Source organism: Procambarus clarkii, chromosome 22 (genome assembly GCF_040958095.1).
Source record: "Procambarus clarkii isolate CNS0578487 chromosome 22, FALCON_Pclarkii_2.0, whole genome shotgun sequence".
Taxonomy (NCBI): domain Eukaryota; kingdom Metazoa; phylum Arthropoda; class Malacostraca; order Decapoda; family Cambaridae; genus Procambarus; species Procambarus clarkii.
Window position 1 is genome coordinate 32,251,155 of NC_091171.1, and position 27,776 is coordinate 32,278,930.

General features: G+C 46.0%; 1 protein-coding gene across 3 annotated transcripts in view; it reads left to right on the top strand.

Moving 5' to 3' along the window:
- Positions 1-27,776, top strand: part of LOC123758696 (ribosomal protein S6 kinase delta-1) — a 184,124-nt gene that overhangs the window by 70,592 nt on the left and 85,756 nt on the right. For all 3 annotated transcript variants that reach the window (XM_069328824.1, XM_045743257.2, XM_069328825.1), the window contains one exon: positions 1,530-2,467. In XM_069328824.1, the coding sequence (XP_069184925.1) occupies positions 1,530-2,467 (938 nt within the window). The remainder of the gene's footprint in view (positions 1-1,529; positions 2,468-27,776) is intronic.

The following is a 27,776-nucleotide window of genomic DNA, read 5'->3' on the forward strand; positions in this document are numbered from 1 at the left end:
GAATTTATATCATGGGTATTATTGAATTCAGAATCCCAGTTAATATTGTGAAGTGCCTCTGTAAGATTGTCTAAAGCTGATTCACTGTGTAGCCTAAATGAAAATTTCTTGCTTTTTGGTGGTGTTATGTCCATGTTCGCTATGAGAAAGGTAGGATAGTGGTCAGTTGTTCTGTCGTAGATTATACCAGATACAAGGGGAGCTGTTATGTTTGTCCATATGTGGTCCAAGGTAGTGGCTGATGTTTGAGTGACTCGGGTAGGTTTGGTGATAGTGGGGATTAGCATACAGGAGTTCATGCTGTTAAGGAAATAGTCAACTTGAGAGCAGTTTTGTTGACCCAGGTCAATATTAAAGTCTCCTCCCAGAATGATGTGGTTTTTGTTGAGATTGTTGTTTATAATAAGATTCCTTAGGTTGTCTGAGAAAGAAGCTATGTTAGTATTAGGAAATCTATAGATGGCTCCAATAGTCAAAGAGGATTTAAGGGATTTAATTGTAAACTGAGCAAAAGTATATTCGCAGTAGTCATCTCTGTCACTAATAACACTGTTGCAGATAAATGTATCTCGGTAATATATAGCTGTGCCACCACCTTTTTTATTAGGCCTACAGTTATGAATGGCTTTATAACCAGCTAAGTTGTAGAGTTGGGTATAGTCTTTATTTAGCCAAGTTTCTGTTAAAATAATGAACGATAGGTTAGTACCTAGTGCTGTGAGTAGTGCATTTAAATCGTCAAAATGTTTACCAAGTGATCTAACATTTTGGTTATAAACTGATAGATAGGTGCTATTTTGGAGTTTGTTTTTAGCCTGGTGTGCTGTGAAATACTTACAATAATGATGATCAATGTGCTGGTTGGTAAAGATATGAGACAGAAGATTTTGATCAGGATAACCTCAAGATAACCTAGTGCATTGCGACTTTGTCACCACGCAAGAACTGTTGAAGAGTAGTTCTGATGTGGGTTCAGAACAACTTCATGTTCTGGTTCTAAAGTTGCTTAGCAGATGTTCTTCTTTTGTATTTGGCTTTGTAACTTTCCTGAATGGGCTCCCCTCAGGTGCTCCCCAAGTCACCCGCCTGGTTTCATTGAAGATCATTAACCTATCCCACCAGGCCCTTGTGAATCACAAGCGCTTACTGCAAACCAGAAACAGAATCCAGGCCACTTTATAGAGGCAAGAGAGAGAGTGAGTATTCTATATCAATCCAGGCCAAGAGAAAAAAGGCCACCAGAAATTTAGAATGCCCATAGGCAAGCAACTGTATGAAAAAACATTAGTAACCCTGACACAAACTCCTTACAAATTTGCTAGCCAGTTGCAAAGAATTTTTTATATTACACAAGGCTTGGTGGCTTCCAGGCAGTAGCATCAGGGAGCTACTGATTGACTTGCCAGGAAGAATAATTTCATTACATTCAATGTTGATCTATTTTGGATGAAATATTCTGTATTTAATTAATGAATATGCTTTAATGTGTGGAAAGTGCACATGTTTAATAAAATATTACTTCCCAACAGATTTAAGGAGGCCGAGTCTCTGGCATCAACACTTGGAATACAAGAATCCTCATCACTATACTCTCAGTTAAGTGACACAGAGGATGACTTCAGTATCTGCTCCAGCCCTGACTTCTCACCAGCTGGTCTACCGTGCCCATCTGCTTCCACTACTGAGACTTTACCTGCTGAGGCTTCTGACAAAACTGGCAGTTCACAGAGAGCCGTGGATACTTTGACTGCATCTACCAAAGGGGACCATCCTGGAGCCTTGGGGCTCATAGCTACTGTTCAAAATATTGGCTCACATAGTTATAATTGTCATGAAAACTTAACAGAAAAAAAATCAAATATAACTGTTGAAGACATAGAAAGAGAAGAGAAAGTAAAATGTGATGTTCGATGTGATGTGTCAAGTGAGAATGGTGTAGACGACAATGGTTTTACTTATTCTATTGGAAATTGTGATGATAAAAATAGTAAAGATATTCTTAACCAGGTTGAGAGACATGCTTCTATATCATCATTATCAAGTTTGTCCTCACAGCCATGCTGTGTATATGAGAACCCTGTGCATGACTCCCCGAAGCAACATCGTGACCCACGTCCAAGTGAAGACACTCAAGGAACTTCTGCTGAGAATATCATTGACCCAACACCTGCCCGGGTGAAACAGACTACATGTCCAGTACCCCCTCTGGAAATCAAAAGACGAATAAGTACCTCCAGCAGGAAAAATTCAGTTCCCCTTACCCCTCTGACACCTTTAAGTACAACTGTGACTCCTGTTCTCCCAACGCACAAAGTTCCAAGTCCACAGGAGGTGGCAAATACTCAATACATATTTGTTGCAGCACAGCAAATCAATGAGGCACAACACCATGAGCAAAATAGGGACTACAAGCAAGCATTAGATATGTACCGAGAAGGGGTAGGAACCTTGTTGCAAGGAGTACAAGGTTAGTTGGGGCTCTACACATTGTAGTCTTTATTTTAGCTCTGAATTCAGTATTAGGAATGCCTTATTCAGTAGGTTTTCTCCGATGTTTTTTGTTTTTGTTTTTAAATTTATAATGTCCATGTGTGGTTTAAAGAATGCTTACTCATATCGGCTTAAAATTTTTAAGACTTATTTAAAGTTGTGCAAGGAAGGTTTCTATTGTTATATGGCTATGATGGCAGACCCTATAACAATACGATGCTTGGCGGCAGACTTTGGAACCATTTTAACCCCTGCACTATGCCCGTGTATATAGCTGACATTTCCCTGGTGTGGGTGAACACTATTTCTAATACTGTTAAAATGCATTCCCATGTTCATGGGAAAAACAAAAATCGGGTAAATTTGGCCGTGGTGAAGGATGGAAAACATGCGATGATGTCATGATTCACAAGCGTTCATGAAATAATTTCTCAAATAGTGTATCATTTGAGAAATTTATGTAATAAAATGTGTGGAACATTGAAATGCTCAAATATATTTGTGTCACAAATATGAGCACAATATTATATTCTTAGAAGAATAAAACATATTGTTTTTGCTGTTATTACACTGTATATACACACATTATATATAACTATCTACATTTCATGCACCATTATGAACCACTAAGGGGTATAATAATCATGTAACCAATTATCAAAGTTCAGCCTAGCTCTAAATGTTTTGCACAAAATTTTAACTACGTGCATTGAACATAAAATACTTTCTTTGTATTTCTAATGTTTTAACCATTGTATTTTTCAAGTGCAATGATGCAGTGGCTGACAATAATGTTATTTTTATCACAGAACATGTAGAACATAGGCGCATACAGATATATTTGTGTTACCTATATGTGCACAATATTACATTCTTTGAACAATAAAACATACTATTTTTCTGTTATTGCACTGTATATATTGTATTCATTATATATAACTAAATTTCTGTGGATAGCCCCTTCGGCTTCCCGGAGTTATGTCGGGCTGATGTGTATATATTAGACCGTGGCAACAGTCAGTCGATTGAGTTTTAGGCCTACTGGGGACCAACGCCAGAACCTGGCCCCCTCAGAGAGGCATGAGGAGCAATGACCTATAGATGCCCTGTAATTGGAAGCAGTCTATGTCTGCCATCTACTAGGTCAGGCACCCAGAATGGTAGGAATTCCAAAACAAACTACAGCTGGTTAAAAATTGCAAACTAATAGCTGAACTAACAAGCAGAACTTTCCAATTAAAAACGAGCAAACAAGTATGACATCACCACAGCTGCCTCGCCACTGTCTGCACAACTTTCCCCTCCCCTGGAGTGGGAAGGGGGTAGTCCCAGATCTCCCGTGCCTGCTACTCATCCCCAGTTCAAAGGCTGTTGTGTTTGGTGGTGGTCAATCGACTTGGGTTCTATCGTTTTGAGCAGTGCTGTCCATAGCAGTGTTGTTCTCCTGTGTGGTGGTGTGTGAGCCAGGAGTAACACGATTGCAGATTGTTTTCTGAGGGCTCTTTTTCCTGTTGGCATTGGCCTCTGGGGGTCGGGTTGGGGAGCTCCATGCTCTCCTCTGGCCCAGGGGTTTTTGCTATTTTGGTCCTGGTGGTAGGTTTGTTCATTTGCAGCCGTCTTCTTCTTTTCTGGTGAAGAATGAGACAGTTGCTTTCCAGAGGGGTTGTTGGGTTGTTGATGCTTGGTTGGTTCAGCCATGGGTGCATCATGCGTTGTGTCCAGTTGCGGCTCTTGGCTGTTACCTGTGTGCCACGGCCTCATTGGCTGAGGACGCATTTTGGGTTGACCCAGTTTCCCTTCTTCTCCGTTCACGGGCTCCGGTCTCCCAGGTCGTCCGCAGGGTTATTCAGTCTAGCCAGTCTGCAGTCTATCCTCGTGTCCACAACGTTTGTAAATTTGCTGCTTTGGCTGCTGTCTTCGGTAACATGTCTTGGGCTGAGATTCAGGCATAGAGATTTTGAAGGTCAAACAGGGTCCAGGCCGGTCGCTACCTTATCAATGTTCCTGGCCCTCCTCGGAATGTATCTCGTTGAGTCGGTGGTTGCAGCCAGTTGTCTCAACTTGGAGTTGAGGAGCGAGTGGCGACTGTCTCCCGGGTAAGTCTCTCTTGTTTTTATCTTTGGTTACGTAGCTCCAGGGAGCCGGAGGGGACTTCTTCCAGAAAACCAGCATTGAATGTAATGAAACACCATTTTCTGGGTGAGATCCGGAGGCTCCCAGCATCCCTCCTCCCTCTGGTCGGCAGTCTCGTGAGTTTTTGACATCCAGCTTCAAAACTAATGAGTTAGATAGCTGGCACAAGGGGTCTGGGGCTTCCCCTTTTCCCTCCCAGGGAAGAGGGAGCTGCACAGACAGCGGCATGGTGAGTGACATTGTACTCGATTGCTTGTTTTTTGTTTGGAGAGTTCTGTCCAACAGTTCGGCTTTCAATAGCAATATTTTAACCAGATAGGGTTTGTTTTGGGGCGCCTACCTTTCTGGGTGCCTGACCTGGTCGATGGCAGACATAGAATGCTTCCAACCACATGGGGGTTTCTATAGGCCATTGCTCCTCGTGCCTCTCTGTGGGGGTCAGGTTCTGGCTCGAGGTCCCCGGTAGGCCTAGAACTCCATTTGTTTGATTGATGCCAGGGGTCTAATACAGTATCCACTCAATTTAACGGCCTATATGGGGCTGTACCCTGGTCGTTATTTCCGGAGCTCCGGTATTCCCGAAGGTAAGATGTCGGTAATTTTTAAAGTAACATTCAGGTAGGATATACTTTATACTGTATAACAAGTGGACCACACAATAAGTAAACCATATAAACCAAACACCTCCTTCCCTTCCCTCCCTCAATGTCTTCCATCCTCTCCCTCATTATCTTCCATCCCCTCCCTCATTATCTTCCATCCCCTCCCTCATTATCTTCCATCCCCTCCCTCATTATCTTCCATCCCCTCCCTCATTATCTTCCATCCCCTCCCTCATTATCTTTCATCCCCTCCCTCACTGCCTTCCTCATAACATGAGAACAGCAGGCGATGGAGGAAGGAGCTACTAACGGGGTCGAGGGAGCTACTATAACGGGGTCGAGGCCTGGCTACCCGACATCTGTCAGCTCCTGTTCGCAGATGCCAGCTGTGCATAATTCATAAATAAAACTATATTTGTTTAATTAACAAATAGGAAACTATAAAACATGTTATTGATTAATAATGTATAGTTATATACGAAAACTAACATATTTTGGCATAAATATTTTACAACTAAGATTACAAAATTTAATACAGTATGGGGTGAGAGGTTTGGCACCATCGCCTTTGTCAGCAATTCTGCCCTCCGCCTTCCTTACCACCACCCCTCTCCCTGCCTCCCTCAACACCACCCCTCTCCCTACCTCCCTCAACACCACCCCTCTCCCTACCTCCCTCAACACCACCCCTCTCCCTACCTCCCTCAACACCACCCCTCTCCCTGCCTCCCTCAACACTACCCCTCTCCCTGCCTCCCTCAACACCACCCCTCTCCCTGCCTCCCTCAACACCACCCATCTCCCTGCCTCCCTCAACACCACCCCTCTCCCTACCTCCCTCAACACTACCCCTCTCCCTGCCTCCCTCAACACCACCCCTCTCCCTACCTCCCTCAACACGACCCCTCCCCCCTACCTCCCTCAACACCACCCCTCTCCCTACCTCCCTCAACACCACCCCTCTCCCTGCCTCTCAACACCACCCGTCTCCCTGCCTCCCTCAACACCACCCCTCTCCCTGCCTCCCTCAACACCACCCCTCTCCCTGCCTCCTTCAACACCACCCCTCTCCCTACCTCCCTCAACACCACCCCTCTCCCTGCCTCCCTCAACACCACCCCTCTCCCTACCTCCCTCAACACCACCCCTCTCCCTGCCTCCCTCAACACCACCCCTCTCCCTGCCTCCCTCAACACCACCCCTCTCCCTACCTCCCTCAACACCACCCCTCTCCCTACCTCCCTCAACACCACCCCTCTCCCTACCTCCCTCAACACCACCCCTCTCCCTGCCTCTCTCAACACCACCCCTCTCCCTGCCTCCCTCAACACCACCCCTCTCCCTACCTCCCTCAACACCACCCCTCTCCCTACCTCCCTCAACACCACCCCTCTCCCTGCCTCCCTCAACACCACCCCTCTCCCTACCTCCCTCAACACCACCCCTCTCCCTGCCTCCCTCAACACCACCCCTCTCCCTACCTCCCTCAACACCTCCCCTCTCCCTGCCTCCATCAACACCTCCCCTCTCCCTGCCTCCATCAACACCACCCATCTCCCTACCTCCCTCAACACCACCCCTCTCCCTGCCTCCCTCAACACCACCCCTCTCCCTGCCTCCCTCAACACACCACCATCCCTCTCCCTACCTCCCTCAACACCACCCCTCTCCCTGCCTCCCTCAACACCACTCCTCTCCCTCCCTCCCTCAACACCACTCCTCTCCCTCCCTCCCTCCCTTCCTCCCTCCCTCAATACCACCACCACCCCCAACACTCTCTCTGCCTTTCCCCCTCAATGCCTCCCTCCATCAATCACTGCCTCCCTCCATCAATCACTACCTCCCATCCCTCCCGCAAGGCCTTGGAGGTCGGTGGCCTGTTGCCACGTGAGGGCATTTACTTCACCCTTGGGGGAAGCTGCGTCTTGGGCCCTTGTTTGGCCTTGGGTAGGGAGTGGTGTTGTGTTAGGACATCAAGCTGTTGCGCGACCAGCCATCTACGCGGCGACCGGTTCCTGTTGCCTCTGGGGACGGTGTACTTTTGCGGGGGTTTTGTTTTGCTTTGTTTTTGTGTGCCTGGTGGGACTATAGTTCCCCTGATACTGTTTTGGTGGCCCTCTGCTAGGCCACCTGTGCTTGTACACATCACAGGGGTTTCAGTGTTGTCATCTACCCCTTGTTAGTTTGGGTGTTTAACTGGTTAGCAACACCTTGCCCGGGCTTCCCTTAGTTGTTAGGGCCCTGGGAAACCCTGTCGGGGCTCGGTGGACCCATGGATGCATCTTCCGAGTTCCAGCCTGCCTTGTGCGGGTTTGAAGGTTGCTGTGTGCCATTATTTCAGAGTGACAGTCACCTGTTTTGCCTCCGTCATGCTGCCCGTTGGGTCAACGACACATTTGACCCGAAGTCTTGCAAGTCGTGTTTTCTGCTGGTGCTCCAGTTTTACTCAGATGTTGCTCTTAAGGTATAGGAAGCATCCGCATTGCATGTTAGGTTTAGGTTACTGCAACCTCGCACTAGGTTGGTTTCCCACCCGGATGCCCCGAGGCTGCCCCACTTTGGTTTTAGGGACCCAGACATGGGGGCGTTAGTCGCTTTGACTTTGACTCCTTCCTTCCTGGTCCTTCCCCTGTTGTTCATCCTGCACCTTCCCCTCCTGTGTCTGGCTCCCAAACGTCTTGAGGGTTTCGGATTCGGCACAGAGTTTCATTGGTAATAAGACTCGGGCGGCTTCGGGGGCTGCCCCATTCGGGTCGGAGATGGAGATATTTGAGCCGGTTTCTCCTGCCGAGGTTTCTGGGTCCCACCAGCAGGCCACCTTCTTGTCTGCCTTTCCCTTGGACTCTGCCTTTTCTTCAAGGGTAGAGGGTTTGGAGGACGGCTCTACCCCGGGTTCTGACTTGGGAGATCTTGGGGCTGGGGAGGAGTCGACCTGGGGGCCTAGGGCCCACTTTGACCCCGTTTAGGTGCTTTTGCCTTCCTCGCGGGGCTTATTGTTGCAGTGGGAGGGGTTTTCCTACCCCCTTCCCTGTATGAGTATGATTTGGGTTCGGCTCCTCTCCGGGTTTGGTTCCTGGCCCCTTTGGGTACCTCGGTGTCGTCTTTCCAGAGGTTTTCTACTTCTCGTATCTCCGCGAAGGAGACTCGGGAGACTCTTGCTGCATACCTCTTGCGAGACCTGGTTTATGTCTCTGTGATGGATCCGTCCTCTTTTGAGTTCGGTTCTTCTTCCCGCTTTTGGGTGCATTTGGAGGTTCCGGAGTCTTCCTGACTGGCAGACTGCCCATTCTTTTCGTTAAGGGTGTGGCATGGGTTCTGTCGGACCCGCATGCTTGATTGGCGTGAAACTTCTACAGTTCTGCAGGTTTACCTGGGAGGCGAGTTTGAGCACCTTAATGCGTGCTTGTTCACCCCGTGCTTTCTCGGGATGTTGGGCATTTCTAGCTTCACGTACAGGTTCCTCTTCTTTCGGCATCATTGGTTGCGGAGGATTTGCGTGCCCGTGGGCATTTGGCTTTAGTCTTACGTTTCTTTTCCCTTCTTGAGCTGTCTTCTGCCTGACTTGAGGACGTGGAGGCGTTGAGTGCCGGGCTTTCGTCTGGGGCACTGACTTCGGCAGCTAGGGCTTCTTCTGCACTGTTGAAGCGCATTGTGCCCATCCTGAAGGAGGTGGTGTCTCTGTTTTTTGCTTCTTGCCTCGTGTGCAGTCAGGCTGTGCTCATCCTCTCTTTGGAATCCGCTTCGTCTAGTTGTCGTCCTATGTCGGACTTGTTGGTTCTCCGGGGCGGTCGTTCTCGGCCGTCTCGGAGGGGTCGTGCCAGGGTTCAGAGTTCCGCTGGTTGAGGTGGGCCATTGGTGCCAGTTTCTGAGCCGGCGTTGCCTTTGGTGTCGGCGTCATCTGGTCGTCGCTGTGATCGCCCTGTTCGATGTTTGGTTTCTCGTAAGGTGCGTCGGCTCTTTCGCGATTCGCCCCATTTACGGGGCGATAGGGGGGAGGCTCACTCCTGCCCATGCTTGGTCCCTCGATTTGTGGGCCTTTTCAGTCATGTCATCTGGCCTGCGGTGGCGTTGGGCGGCTCGTCCTCCTTTAGGGAGTTCGGCTAGCAGGGCAGGCTTCAACTCCTGTGCTTTGTCAATTAATCTTTTAGTAATTACCTAAGTGTAGTTACAGGATGAGAGCTACGCTCGTGATGTCCCGTCTTCCCAGCACTCTTTGTCATATAACGCTTTGAAACTACTGACGGTCTTGGCCTCCACCACCTTCTCACCTAACTTGTTCCAACCGTCTACCACTCTGTTTGCGAAAGTGAATTTTCTTATATTTCTTCAGCATCTGTGTTTAGCTAGTTTAAATCTATGACCTCTTGTTCTTAAAGTTCCAGGTCTCAGGAAATCTTCCCTATTGATTTTATCAATTCCTGTTACTATTTTGTATGTAGTGATCATATCACCTCTTTTTCTTTTGTCTTCTAGTTTTGGCGTATTTAACCCTTTAACTGCGCGGCCTATAAATATGACACCCCCCCCCCCAGTGCGCAAGAAATAAATTCTCGGGAAAAAATTCTTTTTAGTTCTGAAAGTGTCAAAAACCCCTCCCTGTATATGGGTATAGTAACAAAATTTTGAAATTGTACCTACTTTGGCTGCTATGGGGTCCGTAAGGTGCTATGGGGTCCGTAAGGTAACTGCAGAAGGCCTATTGGCCCATACGAGGCAGCTCCTATTCTATAACCACCCAATCCCACTCATATACTTGTCCAACCCGCGCTTGAAACAATCGAGGGACACCACCTCCACCACGTTACGCGGCAATTGGTTCCACAAATCAACAACCCTGTTACTGAACCAGTATTTACCCAAGTCTTTCCTAAATCTAAACTTATCCAATTTATACCCATTGTTTCGTGTTCTGTCTTGTGTTGATATTTTTAATACCCTATTAATATCCCCCCTGTTATGTCCATTCATCCACTTGTAAACGTCTATCATGTCACCCCTAACTCTTCGCCTTTCCAGTGAATGCAACTTAAGCTTTGTTAATCTTTCTTCATATGAAAGATTTCTAATTTGGGGAATTAACTTAGTCATCCTACGTTGGACACGTTCAAGTGAATTTATATCCATTCTATAATACGGCGACCAAAACTGAACTGCATAATCTAAATGGGGCCTAACCAGAGCAAGATATAGCTTAAGAACCACACCAGGTGTCTTGTTACTAACGCTTCGATTAATAAATCCCAGTGTCCTATTCGCCTTATTACGAACATTCATGCATTGATCCTTTTGTTTTAAATTCTTACTAATCATAACTCCCAGATCCCTTTCGCAATCCGACTTCGCAATCTCAACACCATCTAGCTCGTATCTTGTTACTCTATCATCATTACCTAGCCTCAGAACTTTACATTTATCAGCATTAAACTGCATTTGCCAATCCTTTGACCATTTCAAAACCCTATCTAGATCAACTTGAAGTGATAGTGAGTCCTCCTCCGAATTAATTTCCCTACCGACTTTCGTATCATCGGCAAATTTGCAAATGTTGCTACTCAAACCTGAATCTAAATCATTTATATATATTATAAACAACAGAGGTCCCAGGACGGAGCCCTGAGGTACTCATTTTTTTTTTTTTTTTTTTTTTTTTTTTTTTTTTTACTCCACTAACAACATTATCCCACTCTGACTTAACCCCATTTATACTAACTCTCTGTTTCCTTTGGAATAGCCATGCCCTAATCCAAGTTAATATAGCACCCCCAATACCATGAGCTTCTATTTTTTTAATTAGTCTTTCATGTGGCACTGTATGAAAAGCTTTGCTAAAGTCAAGGTACACAACATCACAATCCTTACCACTATCAACTGCCTCAACTATGCTCGAATAAAAAGTTAGCAAATTTGTTAAACATGAACGGCCATTTGTAAAACCATGTTGCGACTCATTTATTAATTTATGTTTTTCAAGATGGAGACGAATTGTATTTGCAATTATTGATTCAAGTAACTTTCTCACAATAGACGTTAGGCTAATTGGCCGATAGTTTGACGCAAGTGATCTATCTCCTTTCTTAAAAATTGGTACCACATTAGCTACCTTCCATGACTCTGGCACTCTGCCTGACTCTATTGATTTATTAAATATGGTAGACAGTGGCTCGGAAAGCTCCTCTTTGCATTCTTTAAGCACCCTGGCAAACACTTCATCCGGCCCTGGGAATTTGTTTGGTTTTAGTTTTTCTAATTGTTTAATTACATCCTCCCTGGTAACTGCTAAACTAGTCAACCTGTCCTCATCCCCACCCACATAGACTTGTTCGGCTGAAGGCATATTGTTAAGTTCTTCTTTAGTAAATACAGAAATAAAATATTTGTTAAAAATACTACTCATCTCCTTGTCATTATCCGTTATTTGACCTGTCTCAGATTTTAATGGACCTATCCTTTCCCTAGTCTTAGTTTGATATAACTGAAAAAACCCTTTAGGATTTGACTTTGCTTGCTCTGCTATGCGAACTTCATAGTTTCTTTTTGCTTTCCTAATCTCTTTTTTAACATTTCTAACCAGCTGTATGAATTCCTGTTCTAACCTGACTTCCCCATTCTTAATCCTTTTGTACCAAGCTCTCTTTTTACCTATAAGGTTCTTTAAATTATTTGTTATCCACTTTGGGTCATTAGTATTCGACCTATTCAATTTGTATGGTATACTACATTCCTGTGCTTTGTTTAGAATATTCTTAAATAAGTTATATATTAAATCAACATCGAAATCCCCTATTACGTCACCTATCGCTGGGTTCATGTCTCGCTCTAAGACCGGCCCACACCCCATACCCAAGAGTTTCCAATCTATTTGACCCAAAAAATTTCTTAGGCTATTAAAATCAGCTTTTCGAAAATCTGGCACTTTAACAGAATTTTCTCCTACAGGTCTATTCCATTCTATGCTAAATCTGATTACTTTGTGATCACTGTTCCCTAGCTCACTCCCTATTTCGATGTCATTAATTTGTGTTTCCCTGTTAGTTAACACTAAATCTAAAATATTATTTTCCCGCGTTGGTTCCTTAATGTGTTGCGTAAGAAAGCAATCGTCAATTAATTCTAGAAAATCTTCTGCTTCACTATTCCCTGTTTTGTTCACCCAGTTTATTCCACTAAAATTAAAGTCACCCATGACATAAATACTGTTAGATCTAGATGCTCTAGATATTTCATTCCATAGATGCTTTGCTTCCATTCTGTCTTAAATTTGGTGGCCTATATATAACTCCTATTATAATATTATTTGCTTTTTCGTTTAATTCTATCCAAATAGTTTCTGTGTGTGGCTCAGTTTTGATTCCCTCTTTGAGACTACATTTCAAATTGTCCCTAACATATATGGCTACTCCCCCTCCTCTACTAATATATCTCTCTGTGTGAAATAGTTTAAATCCATTTATCTGATATTCAGCTAATAGTTCTCTATTTTCTACGTTCATCCACGTTTCGGTAAGTGCAATAATATCTATTTTTTCTGTGCAGACAAGAGCATTTAATTCATTAATTTTATTTCTTAGACTTCTACTGTTAGTGTAATATATCCTAAGTGAATTGTTATTTTGAGGCCCTTTTCTTTCCCTGATCATTTTGCCAATTCTTTTCTCCCACGAACACATACTTTTATTACCTCCTTCCTCCAAATCAATTCCCATACCACTATCTACTAACAGTTTAAACCCAAACAAACACCTCTAACCACTGGTTCCAACGAGTTCGCAACAGCAACAACCCCAGCCCTCGATAGATGCACCCCATCACGAGCATACATTTCATTTCTTCCATAGAAACGTTCCCAGTTGTCTATGAAAGATATTGCATTTGATTTGCAATATCTTTCCAGCCGGCAATTGACACCCAAGTGCCCTCGACATCCATTCATTTCCCACTCCCTTTCTTGGAAGAATGCCACATATGATCGGGATTCCTCCCTTGCTCCTAACTAATTCAATGGCTGTCCTAAATCTCTGTATTAGTTCCTCACTCCTAACTCGCCTAACATTATTACCCCTTGCACTAATACAAATAATGGGTTTGTTCCCATTTCCCGTCATAATATCATTCATGTTTTCAACAATATCACCAATTCCAGCTCTCGGATAGCAAACCCTTAATCTGATCCCCCTATCTCTGGCACAAAACGTTCTGTCTAAATACCTCACCTGGGAATCTCCCACAACCAAAATTCGCTTCGGTACCGCCCTAACTTTCTGAGCAGCCTGAGGGGCCTGCGCTCCGCCGTTCCTCGCTGATTTCCTCGCTGCAGGTGCACTACAGCACTCGTCCTCCAACACGGCAAATGAATTTGCCGTCCTTAGGGCGTCTGTAGGCGGTCTTGTCAAGGTCTTCTTAAGACCCCTGTCTTTCACTACTCTCCACGATGAGGTCTCGTCAACACTGGTCTCCTCCTTCGTTTCCTCTCGAAGTCTCAGCCGTCGTACCTCCTCCCGCAGGGAATCCATCTCTGCTCTCAGAGCTCCAACCAAACTCACCAAATCATTAACTAATCAAATCATTAACTAATCAGCTGCCTCGTACGGGCCAATAGCAGCTGCCTCGCACGGGCCAATAGCAGCTGCCTCATACGGGCCAATAGCAGCTGCCTCGTATGGGCCAATAGCAGCTGCCTCGTATGGACCAATAGGATCTGCCTCGTATGGACCAGACAGAACACGAAACAATGGGTATAAATTGGATAAGTTTAGATTTAGGAAAGACTTGGGTAAATACTGGTTCAGTGACAGGGTTGTTGATTTGTGGAACCAATTGCCATGTAACATGATGGAGGTGGGGTCCCTTGCTTGTTTCAAGCGTGGGTTGGACATGTATATGAGTGTGATTGGGTGGTTATAAATAGGATATGCATCGTATGGGCCAATAGGCCTTCTGCAGTTACCGTTGTTCTTATGTTCTTAGCTCCTCTCAACATACTCCTGTTGCTGTTATTACACTATATACACACACACACACTCTGTATAGGCCCATGTACATGTGTGTTCCCCTTAGTGAACCACAAAGCTAGTATGGTGAGCAAAACAAGAGTGGCTGCCACACAGTGAGGCTACCTCAATTCTCTCCCTTCCTCCCACCCTCACCAAAATTCCTCCCTCCACAATATTACACACAACGCTAATTATAACCACAATCCTGGTCACTAATTTCTATAAATGAATAATTGACCACAAGTTTATTTTGAAAAGGAGCCTAAGATGTCGTTTGAAGATTCCTAGATGGACGAAATAATGCTGTGGTGCTGTGGCTAGCGCTGTGAACATCATGAACAGCATTGAATCACTGATATTTGAACATTGTACCCAGTCATTATCCCACTCAGGCTCTTCTATAATACTATCATGGCTAAATAATACAGGTTATATATATGTATATTGACATTATTAGGCGATGCTGTGGTCACACGCTGAACAGCAGAGCTGTGCGCTCATGCTGCGAGCGCCAGCCTTGGCTGCTCACTCACTACTGAGGCTCTGGCACCCGGCAATGTGGACCATGATTTTTTTTTAACACTTTCGCGCTATCTGGACGCGCCGGCGCGTTCGGTTTCGTCTAACGTAAACGCATAGTGGACATAAAGTTATGTCAACTTTTAAAATATTTGTATAAAATTCAATTTTTATCCGATTTACTTTGGGTTTGTTTCAAACTACGCGCTATGAGGCTCTCTTTCTCACCACTAGGCTGCATGGTACAATAAGTTCATGAAAGGTGTGGATAACTTCGATCAGATGGTATTTTGTCCCAAACGGGTTGCAGGTGGGTGACTTTAGCCGTTTATTCTGGTAATTCTTCCCCCATATCATGTATTATATGCATATGTCTGTTTAGGGAATTTTATTCCGATCAATATACAACCAAAAATAACTGTGTGCAACAAGTATAATCTTGACAAACATAACAAAAGTAAAAATATTTCGTGTGTGTTTGACGCTCACTGATATGTTCCAGCGTTGTTTTATATTTGTCGCTATTCTAACTTACGCTTTGTTGATATTTTTTACCTATGGGCACATAGAACATTCTATTGCAAACACATTGACATAAAAATGAATGACGTACATAGAAAATTAATGTCATGAGAGTGAAATAAGTATAAACTTTCAAAGCGCCGTGCGTCGTCCCGTCACCGATACCAGGTAACAATTTCACCACTTCCCACACTCTTGCGGGCGGGCTGCATCATTATTCTACGCTTATATTCATATCACCGTGTTGGGAATTTCATTGCGAGTCCATTGATACCAAAATTAACGCTGTAGAGCAAGTGTGGAGGTGATTACAATCCCAAGAGTAAAAACATTTTGTTGCTGATGGGCGCTCACGGCGAGTCATCTACGTAGTTATTTATTTGGTGCTGGTATCCCTATATGTTTCGTGACTTATTTTACTAATGTTCTTCTAGAGAATTTTATTGCGAACACGTTGGTACCAAAATGAAATACGTAGCATGAGAACTAAGGTCAGAAGAGTAAAAAGAGTATACACATTTTTGTTTTTACGCTTAAGCGATAAAAACGCAGCGCGCACATTCGGTTGGCTGAGTGACCTTTGCGGAGAGCGCGAAAGTGTTAAGGTGGCGTCTGTTTACAAGAGCCCTGAGGAAGCTGATGTGAATCCCATGTATCCGCGGGAGTTTTGAATGGAACGTGAAAAATAAAAACACCCGGAGGCGAGTTGCGCACCCGAAGCCTTGGCCTGTAGGCGCGTTGCGCAGTTAAAGGGTTAATGCCTCTAACCTCTCCTCGTAGCTCTTGCCCTTCAGTTCTGGGAGCCACTTAGTAGCATGTCTTTGCAACTTTTCCAGTTTGTTGATGTGCTTCTTCAGATATGGGCACCACACAACCGCTGCATATTCTAGCTTTGGCCTAACAAAAGTAGTGAACAATTTCTTTAGTATATCGCCATCCATGTATTTAAAAGCAATTCTAAAGTTAGAAAGCGTGGCATAGGCTCCTCGCACAATATTCTTTATGTGGTCCTCAGGTGATAGTTTTCTATCCAGAACCACCCCTAGATCTCTTTCTTTATCAGAATTCTTTAAAGATTTCTCACATAATATATAGGTTGAGTGGGGTCTATGTTCTCCTATTCCACATTCCATAACATGGCATTTATTAACATTAAATTCCATTTGCCAAGTGGTGCTCCATATACTGTACTTATTTTGTCCAGGTCATCATGAAGGGCATGACAATCATCTAAGTTTCTTATCCTTCCTATTATCTTAGCATCATCAGCAAACATGTTCATATAATTCTGTATACCAACTGGTAATTTTTTTTTTTGAGATATATACAAGAGTTGTTACATTCTTGTGCAGCCACTAGTACGTGTAATATTTCGGGCAGGTCCCTGGAATACGATCCCCTGCCGCGAAGAATCGTTTTTTCATCCAAGTACACATTTTACTGTTGCGTTAAACAGAGGCTACAGTTAAGGAATTGCGCTCAGTAAATCCTCCCCGGCCAGGATACGAACCCATGACATAGCGCTCGCGGAACGCCAGGCGAGTGTCTTACCACTACACCACGGAGACTGGTGGAGATCATTTATGTAGACAATAAACATGACTGGTGCAATCTATAGTGGGTACGTTTCGGTATGGTCGAAACCACCCCATCCCTCTGGTTGGTTTCCTGCCTGTTTCCAGTGCTGAAATGGGACTGTGCAGATCTGAGGTTTATTCTGGACTTGTCCCGTCTGAACCCCTAGATTCCTTGCCCCTCCTTTCGGATGACTACTCTGTCTCAGGTCCGGCTTCTGTTGGAGCCGGGTGCCTGGATGGTGTCCTTGGACCTCAAGGATACTTATTGGCACATTCTTATTCATCCGGGATTCGGGGACTGGTTAGGTTTTGTGGTGGGGCATCAAGCTTACCACTTTCGTTGCCTCCCTTTTGGCTTGAATCTGTCACCTTGCATTTTCACCTGTCTTACCTGGGTTGTGGTGACCTGTCTGCATCTGCTAGGGATTCGGGTTTTGGCCTACCTCGACAACTGGCTGGTGTGGGCTCCCAGTTGGTCAGCTTGTCTGCTCGCCAGGGATATAGTTCTTTCCCAGCTCGCTAGGTTCGGGTTCCTGGTGAACTGGAAGAAATCCCATCTGGTTCTGTCTTAGGTTCGGACCTGGCTGGGTCTTGTTTGGCATTCTTGGATCGCTTCCTTGTCTCTCCCTCCAGAGGCGTTGCTGCGGCTGCGATTCCGCCGTCAACTGTTTCTGAGGGGGTCCTGGGTTACTCGGCGTTTGCTCGAACGGTTGTGCAGGAGTCTGAACTTCGCCGTGCTGGTCTACCTGCCAGATCAGGTTTGGCTTCGGCGTCTGTTTTGATTCCTTCGGGGACGCCCCTTCTGCCTCTCTCGCGATCGTTGGGTTCGTTTTCCAGGGGCCTTGTGACGGTTGCTGTGTCGCCGGCTTCCTCTTCGGGGTTTTCGGGGTTCGGTGCCTTGGCGCCTTCCCGAGCCTTCGTTCGATGTGTTGACAGATGTGTCGCCTCTCAGTTGGGACTTTGTGACCTGTGTTCACCAGGCCGCCAGGGACAGTGGGGTCCGTCCTTCCGTCGGGCTCATAGCACGGTTCGGGAATTCAAGGCAGTCTGGTTTGCACTTCGGAGGGTTTGGGTCGTTTGGGGTTCGACCATCCGGCTCCATTCAGGCTGTTCTCCGGTGGTTCATTGCCTGAACCGTGGGGGTTTCTCTTCGGTCCTTGCCTCTTTTGGGTTGGTCCCTCTGAGTCGTTCGTCTGCTGGATTCTTGGGGTTTGGCTCTCCGTGCGGTTCATATCTGGGGAGTGTCCAACGTCCTGGCAGACGGCCTGTCTCTCTTCATTGCCCTGTCCACAGATTGGATGGTCGACGGCAACTCGTTTCGTTAGATCTGCCAGACGTACGTACTTCCGGACGTGGACCTCTTCGCATCAGCGTGGTCGTGGCATTTCCCAGTCTGTGTGACGCCCTTTCCCGACTGTGAGCCGTTCACGTTTGATGCCTTTCGGCAGGACTGGTATAGGTGGGGTTACCTGTACATCTTTCCCCAGGTCCAGCTGTTGCTTCGGGTTCTGGCTTGGTTGGAGACCTTCCCAGGAAGATTAGTCCTTGTGGCCCCTTGGTGGAAGACCCAGCCTTGGTTTCCAGCGATGTTTGCTAGGTGTCCGAACCCGGGATGTTTCCCGCGACTCCTTTTTTAGTAGGTCGGACTGGTCCGGTACGGGGCTGGTTCGACCTTCTTCCCTGCTTTTTGCGTCTGGTCGTTTTGATGCGGGTACATCACCATTTCTATGGTGATCAGGAGGCTTCGTTGATGGTGTCCCACCTGAGAGCTTTGTCTCGGCGACAATATGAAGTTTCCTGGCATTCTTTTCGCTATTTTCTTGCTCTTCATAAGTTGTCTTCTCTTTCAGATCGGGTTGTCTTGTCCTTTCTTTCTTGGCTATTTCAGGACCGTCATTTGATGCCTAATACTGTCGCCTCGTATCGTGTGGCATTGGCGGAGCCGCTCCAGCTTGCGTTCGGGGTGGACGTCACATCCGCTCTGTTCCGTAAGCTTTCTTGCTCTATGTTTCACCTCCGGCCTGCTCATGCACTGCCTGAGCTGTCCTGGTCCTTGAACAGTGTGCTCTCTTATCTTTCCTCTCCTCGGTTTATGGTGGTCCAAGATTATTTTTTCAAGGCCCTCTTTTTGTTGGCAATTAGCCTCTGGGGGTCGGCTAGGGGAGCTTCATGCTCTCTTTTGGTCCTGAGAGTAGGTTTGTACGTTTGCAGCCTTCTCCATCTTTTCTGGCGAAGAACGAGACAGCTGCTTTCCAGAGGGGGTCCTTGGGTCATTGATGCTTGGTTGGTTCGGCCGGAGGTGCATCATGTGTTGTGTCCAGTTGTGACTCTTCGCCATTACCTGTGTGCCTCGGCTGGGGATGTGCTTTGGGTTGACCCGGTTTCTCTCGATCCCTGTTCCAGGGCTTGGGTCTTCCAGGTTGTCCATGGGGTTATTAAGTCTAGCCAGCTTGCGATCTATTCCTCGCGCCCATGATGTTCGTAAATTTGCAGCTTTGGCTGCCGTGTTTGGTAAAATGTCCTGGGCTCATATTCGGGCACTTGGATTTTGGAGATCGAACAGGGTCCTGGCCGCCCATTATTTGGGGAACGTGCCTGCTCCTGGGCGTTCTTGTGTTGCTTTTGGCCGCAGGTTGCAGCCAGTTATCTCTACTTTGTGTTGAGTAGTTTGTGGTGGCCGCCTCTTGAATAAGTCCCTATTTTCCTTCTCATTGGGTATGTAGCTCCAGGGAGCCATAGGGGCTCCCCACGGCTAGGGGTTCCTGCCCGCCATCTGAGGAACTGGAGGAGCTCTACAACTTGTGACAAGTAGCCTGTACCTTGCATGTAACCAGTGTTGTAGCCCTTTTTGTGTAATGACATTTTCAAATAAAGTTAGATATATATACACACATACCAAAAGAATAGGGGTGGTAGGAGAAGAAAATATCAAAGTGCTCAGTGAGGATCCACAAGGTCTTCTCTGAGTACTCTTTATTTTCTTCTCCGAGGCTATGGGTCCCTACACTTGCACCAGAGGTGGTACCCCTACTGTATAGTGTATTATATCATTATTATTATTATTATTATTATTATTATTATTATTATTATATACTATATTTTGTTACTACAGTATATTACAAAGTATTTTTTCATGCAGATGGTAATTAGGGAATGTTTGATAACTTTTATTATTTTGCTTCCGTTCTTTATCAGATCTATTATACCAAGGTCAAGTTGAACTAATCTTCCGTCCATATTTCCTAAAGTTTTATGATGTTTTGCATATTGTTTTATTCATTGTTAAATATATGATGGAACTGAATAGATTGAATGTCATCCGTATTGGGTGTGCTGTTCATCATAAAAAGGATTTTGTGTTTGTATGCAGCCAATGCTCCTGAGGATCATTCAAAACAACGAGGTAAAGCCAACTCTTGGTTCACCCCGCAGCCTTGCATCGTGTGCCTGCAACATTAGCTCCACTGAGTCTCGCTTGCTGCTCTTTGTACGCATCACTTTCCATCTTATGTTTTCATTTTTATCTATTTGTTAATGGATTTAGTCTTCCTTTATAAATTTGTTTTGTATATCTGCTCTTTCTTTAAATGCTTTATATTTTTGTGTAATGCCGACCTTATATTCCATTAAAGGGTTGAGAAAGCAGGCTTTTAATGAAACATGTGTTCTCTAAGATTCCAGTTGTTATATGTATTATTATAAGTTTGTGTTTGTGTGTATGTGTGTGTGCGCGTGTAGTTTTTACCTTTTACCTACAATTACCTAAGTGTAGTTATAGGATGAGAGCTACGCTTGTGGTGTCCCGGCTTCCCAGTACTCCTTGTCATATAACTCTTTGAAACTACTGACGGCTTTGGCCTCACGTAACTTGTTCCAACCATATACCACTCTATTTGCAAAAGAAATCTTTCTAATGTTATTCAGCACCTGTTTGCTCAGTTTGAATCTGTGTCCTCTTGTTTGTGATGTTGCTGGTTTCAGGAATTTTTCTTTGTCAATTTGGTCAATTCCTGTTAGTATTTTGTATGTGGAGATCATATAATTTTTTCTTCTGTCTTCTAGTTTTGGCATCTTTAATGCCTAGTTCTCTCCTTGTAACTCTTTGTTTTCAGTTCCGGAAGCCATTTTGTAGCATGCCTTTGCACCTTTTCCAGTTTCTTTATGTGCTTCTTGAGATTTGGGCACCATACAACTGCTGCATATTCCAAGTTTGGTCTCACAAAAGTCATGAACAGTTTCATTAGTATTTCACCATCCATATATACTGTAATTAACCCTTAAACCGTGCACATTGTATATACTGTACGTATATGATTGAGGGTGCAACGCACAATTTAAAAGTCCTGCACGGTAAAGGGGGGGCACCCATATGCTAGTTAGGGGCGATAGTAAACAAACACCATCTTAGAAAAAATCCAGCGTAGGCCACCATTGTGTGGAGGCCTCAGTTTCATGACAGACACCATGGGGAGCGCACCACATACCAGCAGCCGACCTCGCTCAGTGCACCGCACAACCCTAATCTTATACTGAGGATGAAATTCATCAGGAATTATTCCAGGAGGGTGATGAACCTGATATTAACGACTCAGACATTGATGAAGACAACACACACAGCCAGAAGATGTGGATATAACTGGCAGTGAAAGTGAACATCTGGGTGCCACAAGGGTCAGGCCTCATAGGCCCTCATTTATGCCACGCCGCCCTCACACCACCAATTCGTGTCCGACCACGCAGTTCACATGTTACTTTGCCAGATTATGATGTTTTGGTTGACGAGTCTGTTGAAGGTGACTCATTTTCTGGTTTTAATGATGTAGAATTAGAGAATAGTGTTACCACGCCTGTCGCTAGTGCCAGTGATGTTACTAAGCGATGTTTTGATGCGACAGCAGCATCTCGACCAGCCAAGCGCCATCGCATGGCACTACATAGCAACAATGAAGAACCCTCATCTTCAAGTAAATTTCCATCATCGTCGGTTCCCACCCCTACTGTGCATAGACCGGCTTTAGCTCCTGGTCCACAGATTCCTCGCTGTCATGCGAGTGTTGTGTCTCGCAAGACACCAGATATATTTGGAGTGATGGTGAAGATTTTGTTCCAGAGACTCCAGCCTTTGACAATGCAGATGTTGGGATTACAGACGTTTTCCTGGATACAGGTGACAACATAAGTTAAATGGAATTCTTTACTGCTATTTTGATGTGCTGCTGATGGAACATATTGTTCAGGAAATGAACAAGTATGTGGCTGATCTCATTGGAGGCAAGGCGTTATCAGAATATTCCCGATTACGGAGATAGAATGACACAAATGTGGGAGAAATGTATGTATTCTTTGCACTGTGCATGTTGATGAAACATTGTGTCAAGCACGTAATCAGCCATTATTGGAGCAAAGATCATTGTGTTCCAATACCATTGTTCGGCGAATTTATGTCTCATGACAGGTTTTTGAGTCTCCTCAGGTGTCTTCATTTTGCAAGTGATGAAGATGAGACATAGGATGATAGGCTTTGGAAGGTGAGGCACGTTCCGAATGAACTTGTTGGAAAGTTCAGAGATTTCTACATACCACCTCAGACGCTGGTGATTGATGAATGTACTTTTCAAAGGACGTGTTACCTTCATGCAGTATATTCCCTCCAAATGCCACAGATTTGGATTGAAATTCTTTGTACTGTGTGACTATGAAACAGAAATTGTGTTGCACATGCTAGTGTATTCTGCTATCAATGTAGACATTCCTGCTAATGACCAACATGGTTTCTCAGGTAGTGTGGTGGAGACACTGCTGGCACCATGACTGAACAAGGGCCACATAATATAAACAGTTAACTATTATACCAGTCTCTTGCTAACTAGGTTCTTGCTTGATAATAGAACTGGAGTGTGTGGCACAGTAAAGTCAAAATGAAGGGAAATGCCAGTGTTTGACAATGCTATTCAAGTAGGTGATTGCCACCTAAGAAAACCTGTTCAAATTCTGTCAGTGCGGTACAAACACAGGCGTGAAGTGTATTGAATTTATAACAGTTGTATTATAATACATTAAGTAACAGTATATTGAACAATATCAGTGAACAAAATGGTTGTAAAATATGCTATAGATACTGTAAATAATGCCGCAAAAATAAATTTGCCGCAACTCTGGCTGCTTGAACGCCACACGCGACACTCCCAGGACGCACCATGCATAAGCGAGCAAGATCTGTGATGTCATCACCCAACTTCTTTGCTCATTTACATCATTGGTAAGTACAACTAAAAAAAATTTCTGGAGGGAGCCCCCACGGCTGCCCTGAGCTATTCAGGCTGATATGCTAATGCCAGACATTGGCATCAGTCATGTGTATAGAGTTCTTTGGGCCTACCGAGGACCACGACCAGAACCTGGCCCCTTAGAGAGGCAAGGGGAGCAATGGCCTAGAGAAACCCCTGTGTGGTTGGAAGCATTCTATGTCTGCCATTGACCAGGTCAGGCACCCAGAAAGGTAAGCATCCCAAAACAAAGCCCTATTTGGTGTAAATATTGCTACCAAAAGCCGAACAAGTGGATAGAACTCCCAAACAAAAACGAGCCAACTAGTGTGACGTCACCTATTGCCGCACCGCCGTCTGCGCAGCTCCCCCCTTTCTGGGAGGGGTAAGGAGGAGCCCCAGACCCACCGCGCCGCCGATCCACACCTCAGTTCTTGAGGCTGATGCTATAGGCAGCGGTTGTGTGCTCTGGCTCCAGACTTTTACAGCGCTGTGCCTTGTGTGTGGCGGTTGTTCTCCACGCGCTACACCCAATACACCCGACAAACACTTACGGTTTGCTAACAGAAGTTTTTGTGCTACATTGTTCATTGTGGTATCAAATTATTTGCAATAAAATGCTCTAAATAGAAAGACAAATATAAGCAATAACAACTGCAATATATATAAGCAATACCAATAACAAATTATAAATCTGTAATATATTTATAAAAACTTACACAAAGTTTTTGTACTTACCTATGGAATCATGATGGTAGAACAATAAGTTGAACATTTTGTGATTCACTCCACCTTCTTCAGGAAAATGTTCTTGAAGTTGCTCAACAGATGTTTCATAGGTGGAGTAAATGTGTGCAGAGGCGTTATTTTGGTACTACCCAAAATACTCTCTTGAGGTGGTATTTTGTGTAGCAGGGGGTTAGACATAGTGCAACTCCACATGTATTGCACTGATGCCTGGCGTCCGTTCTTCTTCCAGATTTGTAGCAAACACAACACCTTCGACGTTTTGCGAGTTTGACGATGGCATGGGTCAAGTTCTTATTGAGACGAATTTCTGAATCCATAAAACGTAGCCTTTTCTTAGGAGGAGGACAACGACTGGTACTTGGAGCCGCTTCAGGTTCCGAGTCAGATGAGGTGTTGTCTGCTTGAGGTGTCGATGGAAATAGAGGACGCCTCACACCAGATGGTCCTGGTCTGACAACATTGCCATCATCAGCTGCTGGTCTCGGTCGGCCAACATTGCCATCATCAGCATTAATATCCGGAGCATGTGGGGTGGGGTTATCTGTGTTGGGCCACTCATCATTTTCAAACCTCAACAAGGACCATATTGCTACCTCATGAAACTGGAGCAAGGTTATTTTTTCTGATCACTGCCGTAGTTCTTGTATAACACACATGCATTATGGAGAGCCATTTGTAGGAAATAAAAGGTAATTTTTCTGTGGTGAGCCCCTACAGCTTCCTGGAGCTTATCAGGCTCCAGGAAGTTATATTAGACCGGGACATTAGCTAAGATGTTCAGACCTACCAGGGACCAGCGCTAGAAACCTTCAGAGAGGTTTCAGGGAGCAATAGCCCTGGAAAACCCCATTGTGGCTTGAGTTTTCCTTATCTGCCATCGACCAGGGTCAGGCACCCAGAAAGGTAGGCATAACAAAACAAACCCCACATGGTAAAAAACTAAAATGAAAAAAACGAACAGAGAGGTAGAAACTCCCTACAATCCCAAGAAAACAAGCAAACATCACACTTTACTGCCATGCCGATCATCCGCGCAGCCCTCTCCGCCCCGAGAGGGGGAGGGGGAAGCCCCAGACCTCACCGCGCCTGCTGCCTAGCATCAGTTCGTAAGCTAATGTCAACCGGGATAGACGCTTCTCTGACCTCAGTTTTCTAGGCGGTGTTTGCCTTGTGTGGCATTCACTGCCGTGTGTTGTGTTGTGCGGTGGCCAGGTGTTCCTCAGCAGTATGAGGGCTGCATGCGCTTAGGGGCTTCCTTCCCTAAGCGCCCTGTGAGTACTGCCCCTGTGTGACAGGGTTATCTTCCCTGGGGCGTTCGGGAACCATTCCCGTAGAGGTTCTTGCTGCTCGGAAGATTTCCCTCGCCCTTGGGGCCCTTGTTTGGCCCTGGGTAGGGACGGGTATTGTGCTGGTTAGGGCGTCAAGGTGCTGCACAACCTGCCACCTACGCGGCGACCGATTCCTGTTGCCTCTGGAGATGGTGTACTTTTGCGGGGTTTTTCTTTTGTTTTATTTTCATTTGCTTGGTGGGGGTCTGCCTAGTGTGGCTATAGTTCCACTGGTAGTGTTTGGTGGTCCTCTACTAGGCCCCTCGTGATTGTACACGTCGCAGGGGTTTTCAGTGTTGTCCTCTACCCCCTTGTTAGTTTTGGGTTTTAACCAGTTAGCAACACTTTGCCCGGGCTTCCCGTAGTTGTTACCCTACGGGCCCTGGAAACCCCTGTCGGGGCTCGGTGGACCATTGAATGTGTCTTCCGGGTTCCAACCAGTCTTGTACGGGATCGTTGGTTGCTGTGCCCTTGTCTCCGGGTGACAGTCACCACTTTTAACTCCATCATGTTGCCTGTTGGGTCACTGACATCTTGACCCGGAGTCTTGCGAGAGATATTCTCTGCTTGTTCTCCAGTACTCTTCTTATGTTATTACTGTTCAGAGTACAGGCGGCATCCGTGTTGCAAGCTAGGTTAGGTTGTTGCACCACGCTAGGTTGATTTCCCACTCGGATGCCCCGGGGCCGCCCCGTTTTGGTTAGGTGCTGTTCGCCCCTTTCCCTTCCTGTTCCCGGCTCCGGACCGTTTGCGGGTTTCAGGGTTGGGGCGGGGTTTAGTTGGGGCCGAGACTTGGTTGGTTTCGGGGGCTGCCCCGTTCGGGTTGGGGACGGAGGTTTTCGAGCCTGTTCCTTTTGCCAAGGCTTCTGGGTCTTACCAGCGGTCCTTTCTTGCTGCCTTTGCCATGGACTCTTTTTTTTTCTTGAAGGGCGGAGGGCTTTCGAGGACGCCTCTGCCCCGGGGCCTCTGTTGTGGGTTCCCGATGCTGTGGGGGATGCCTGCTAGCAGTTCTGGGGCTGTTTGCCCCTGCCTGGGTTTTCTGCTTTTGGGCAGAGTTTTTTGCCCATCCAGTCTCCTTGCTTCCCACTTTTGCTGGCGTGTTTTCGTATCTTTAGCATCGGTCACAGCCCCCTGTTCAGGTGGCTATTTTTTTCTGCCGGTTTCTCGGCGTGGCCACCAGGGCGGCGTTGCAGTTTGTTTACATTCGCCTGGGTGTGCGAGCGAGCGTCTTGGGTGAGTTTTTTCACCTTTTTCACTTTTTTTTTTCCTGTTGTCGTTTCTTTGCTTCTCTGTTTTTTTCTGCCCGTCTTCTGTTCCTCTGGGAACGTTTGAGTGTTGATTTTACACTGGGTTTTCCGTTTTGTCTGTTTTGGGTCTGGGCCCAAAGGGTTTGGGCTCAGTGTCCTTGTCTGTTTATGCTTGCTCCCACACCTTGTCCCTCGGTTTTCGGTCTGTTTTCACTGTTTCCCTGGGGGTTCTATCTGGGGGCTGTGCTTTGCCTTTCTGTGGTGTATCTCCGCCGGAAAATGTGGTGGTTTGGAGTCCCCCGGGTTCGATTCCAAGTTCCTTTGGGTTCTTTGGTTTCGTTCCGGAGGTTTCTTCCTCTTGGGCCCCCTTTGTGGGTTCAGGGGGCTTTGTTTCCTCGTGTGTGTGACCCGGTTTCTGCCTTCTGGAGTTCCGGGGTTTTCCTGGCTTGCAGACTGATCTTTCTGGGTCTTGGCACGTGTTGTGGTCGTGCTGGGACTTTGAGGTTTTGTTGTCGAGGTGGGCCTTTTGATGCAGTTTTGTGCCTTCTTTGCCTGGCCGGCGTGGTGCTCTCTGCCCACTGGTCGGCGACTTGTACTTTTCTTTTAAATGTATGTGAGTGTGTATGCATATGCATGTGTACACTGTGTGTGTGTGCACATGTGTATACACACGTGTGTGTAACATACCTTGTGTGTATGTGTATATGTATATGTATGTGTATATACATAATGTGTATATATGTGTGTGTACTTTTTCTTTCGGAAGGGGTTCTGTTCCCTTCTCTGTTGACGGGGCGCTGGGGAAGCAGCTTGCTCTGTTGACTGTCGCATGGTCCCGCTGTTGGTGGGCGCTTTTGGTTGTCTTCCGGTCTCTGGTGGTGTCGGTGGATGGTCACAGCTGGCGGGGTGAGCTTCTTCCCCTTTTTCTTCGTCATGTCATCTTAGTGGGTGCGTTGGACGTGGTCGATCCGCCCCATCCTTCTAGGGTTCCCGTCTGCTCTTTGCAGTGATGATCCTTTCGCATCTGCATTTCTTCTGGACTTCTTCAGTCTGCCCCATGGATTCTATGCCCTCCTCGGAGGACTGTTGTCTCCTGTCCGGCTTCTGTTGGGGCCGGGTGCCTGGATGGTGGCCCTGGACCTTCAGGTCACTTCTTGGCACGTTCCTCTCCAGTTTTCCGGGACTGGCACAGTTGGTGGTGGGGCTTCAGGCTTGCTGCTTTTGTTGCCTTCCCTATTTTGTAACTGGCACTTGGTGTATTTTTTGCATCTTTACCGGATCTTCATGCCCTGTCTGAGTCTGCTTGAGATTCGGTGTCTGGCCTACCTCGACGACTGGCTGGTGTGGGCTCC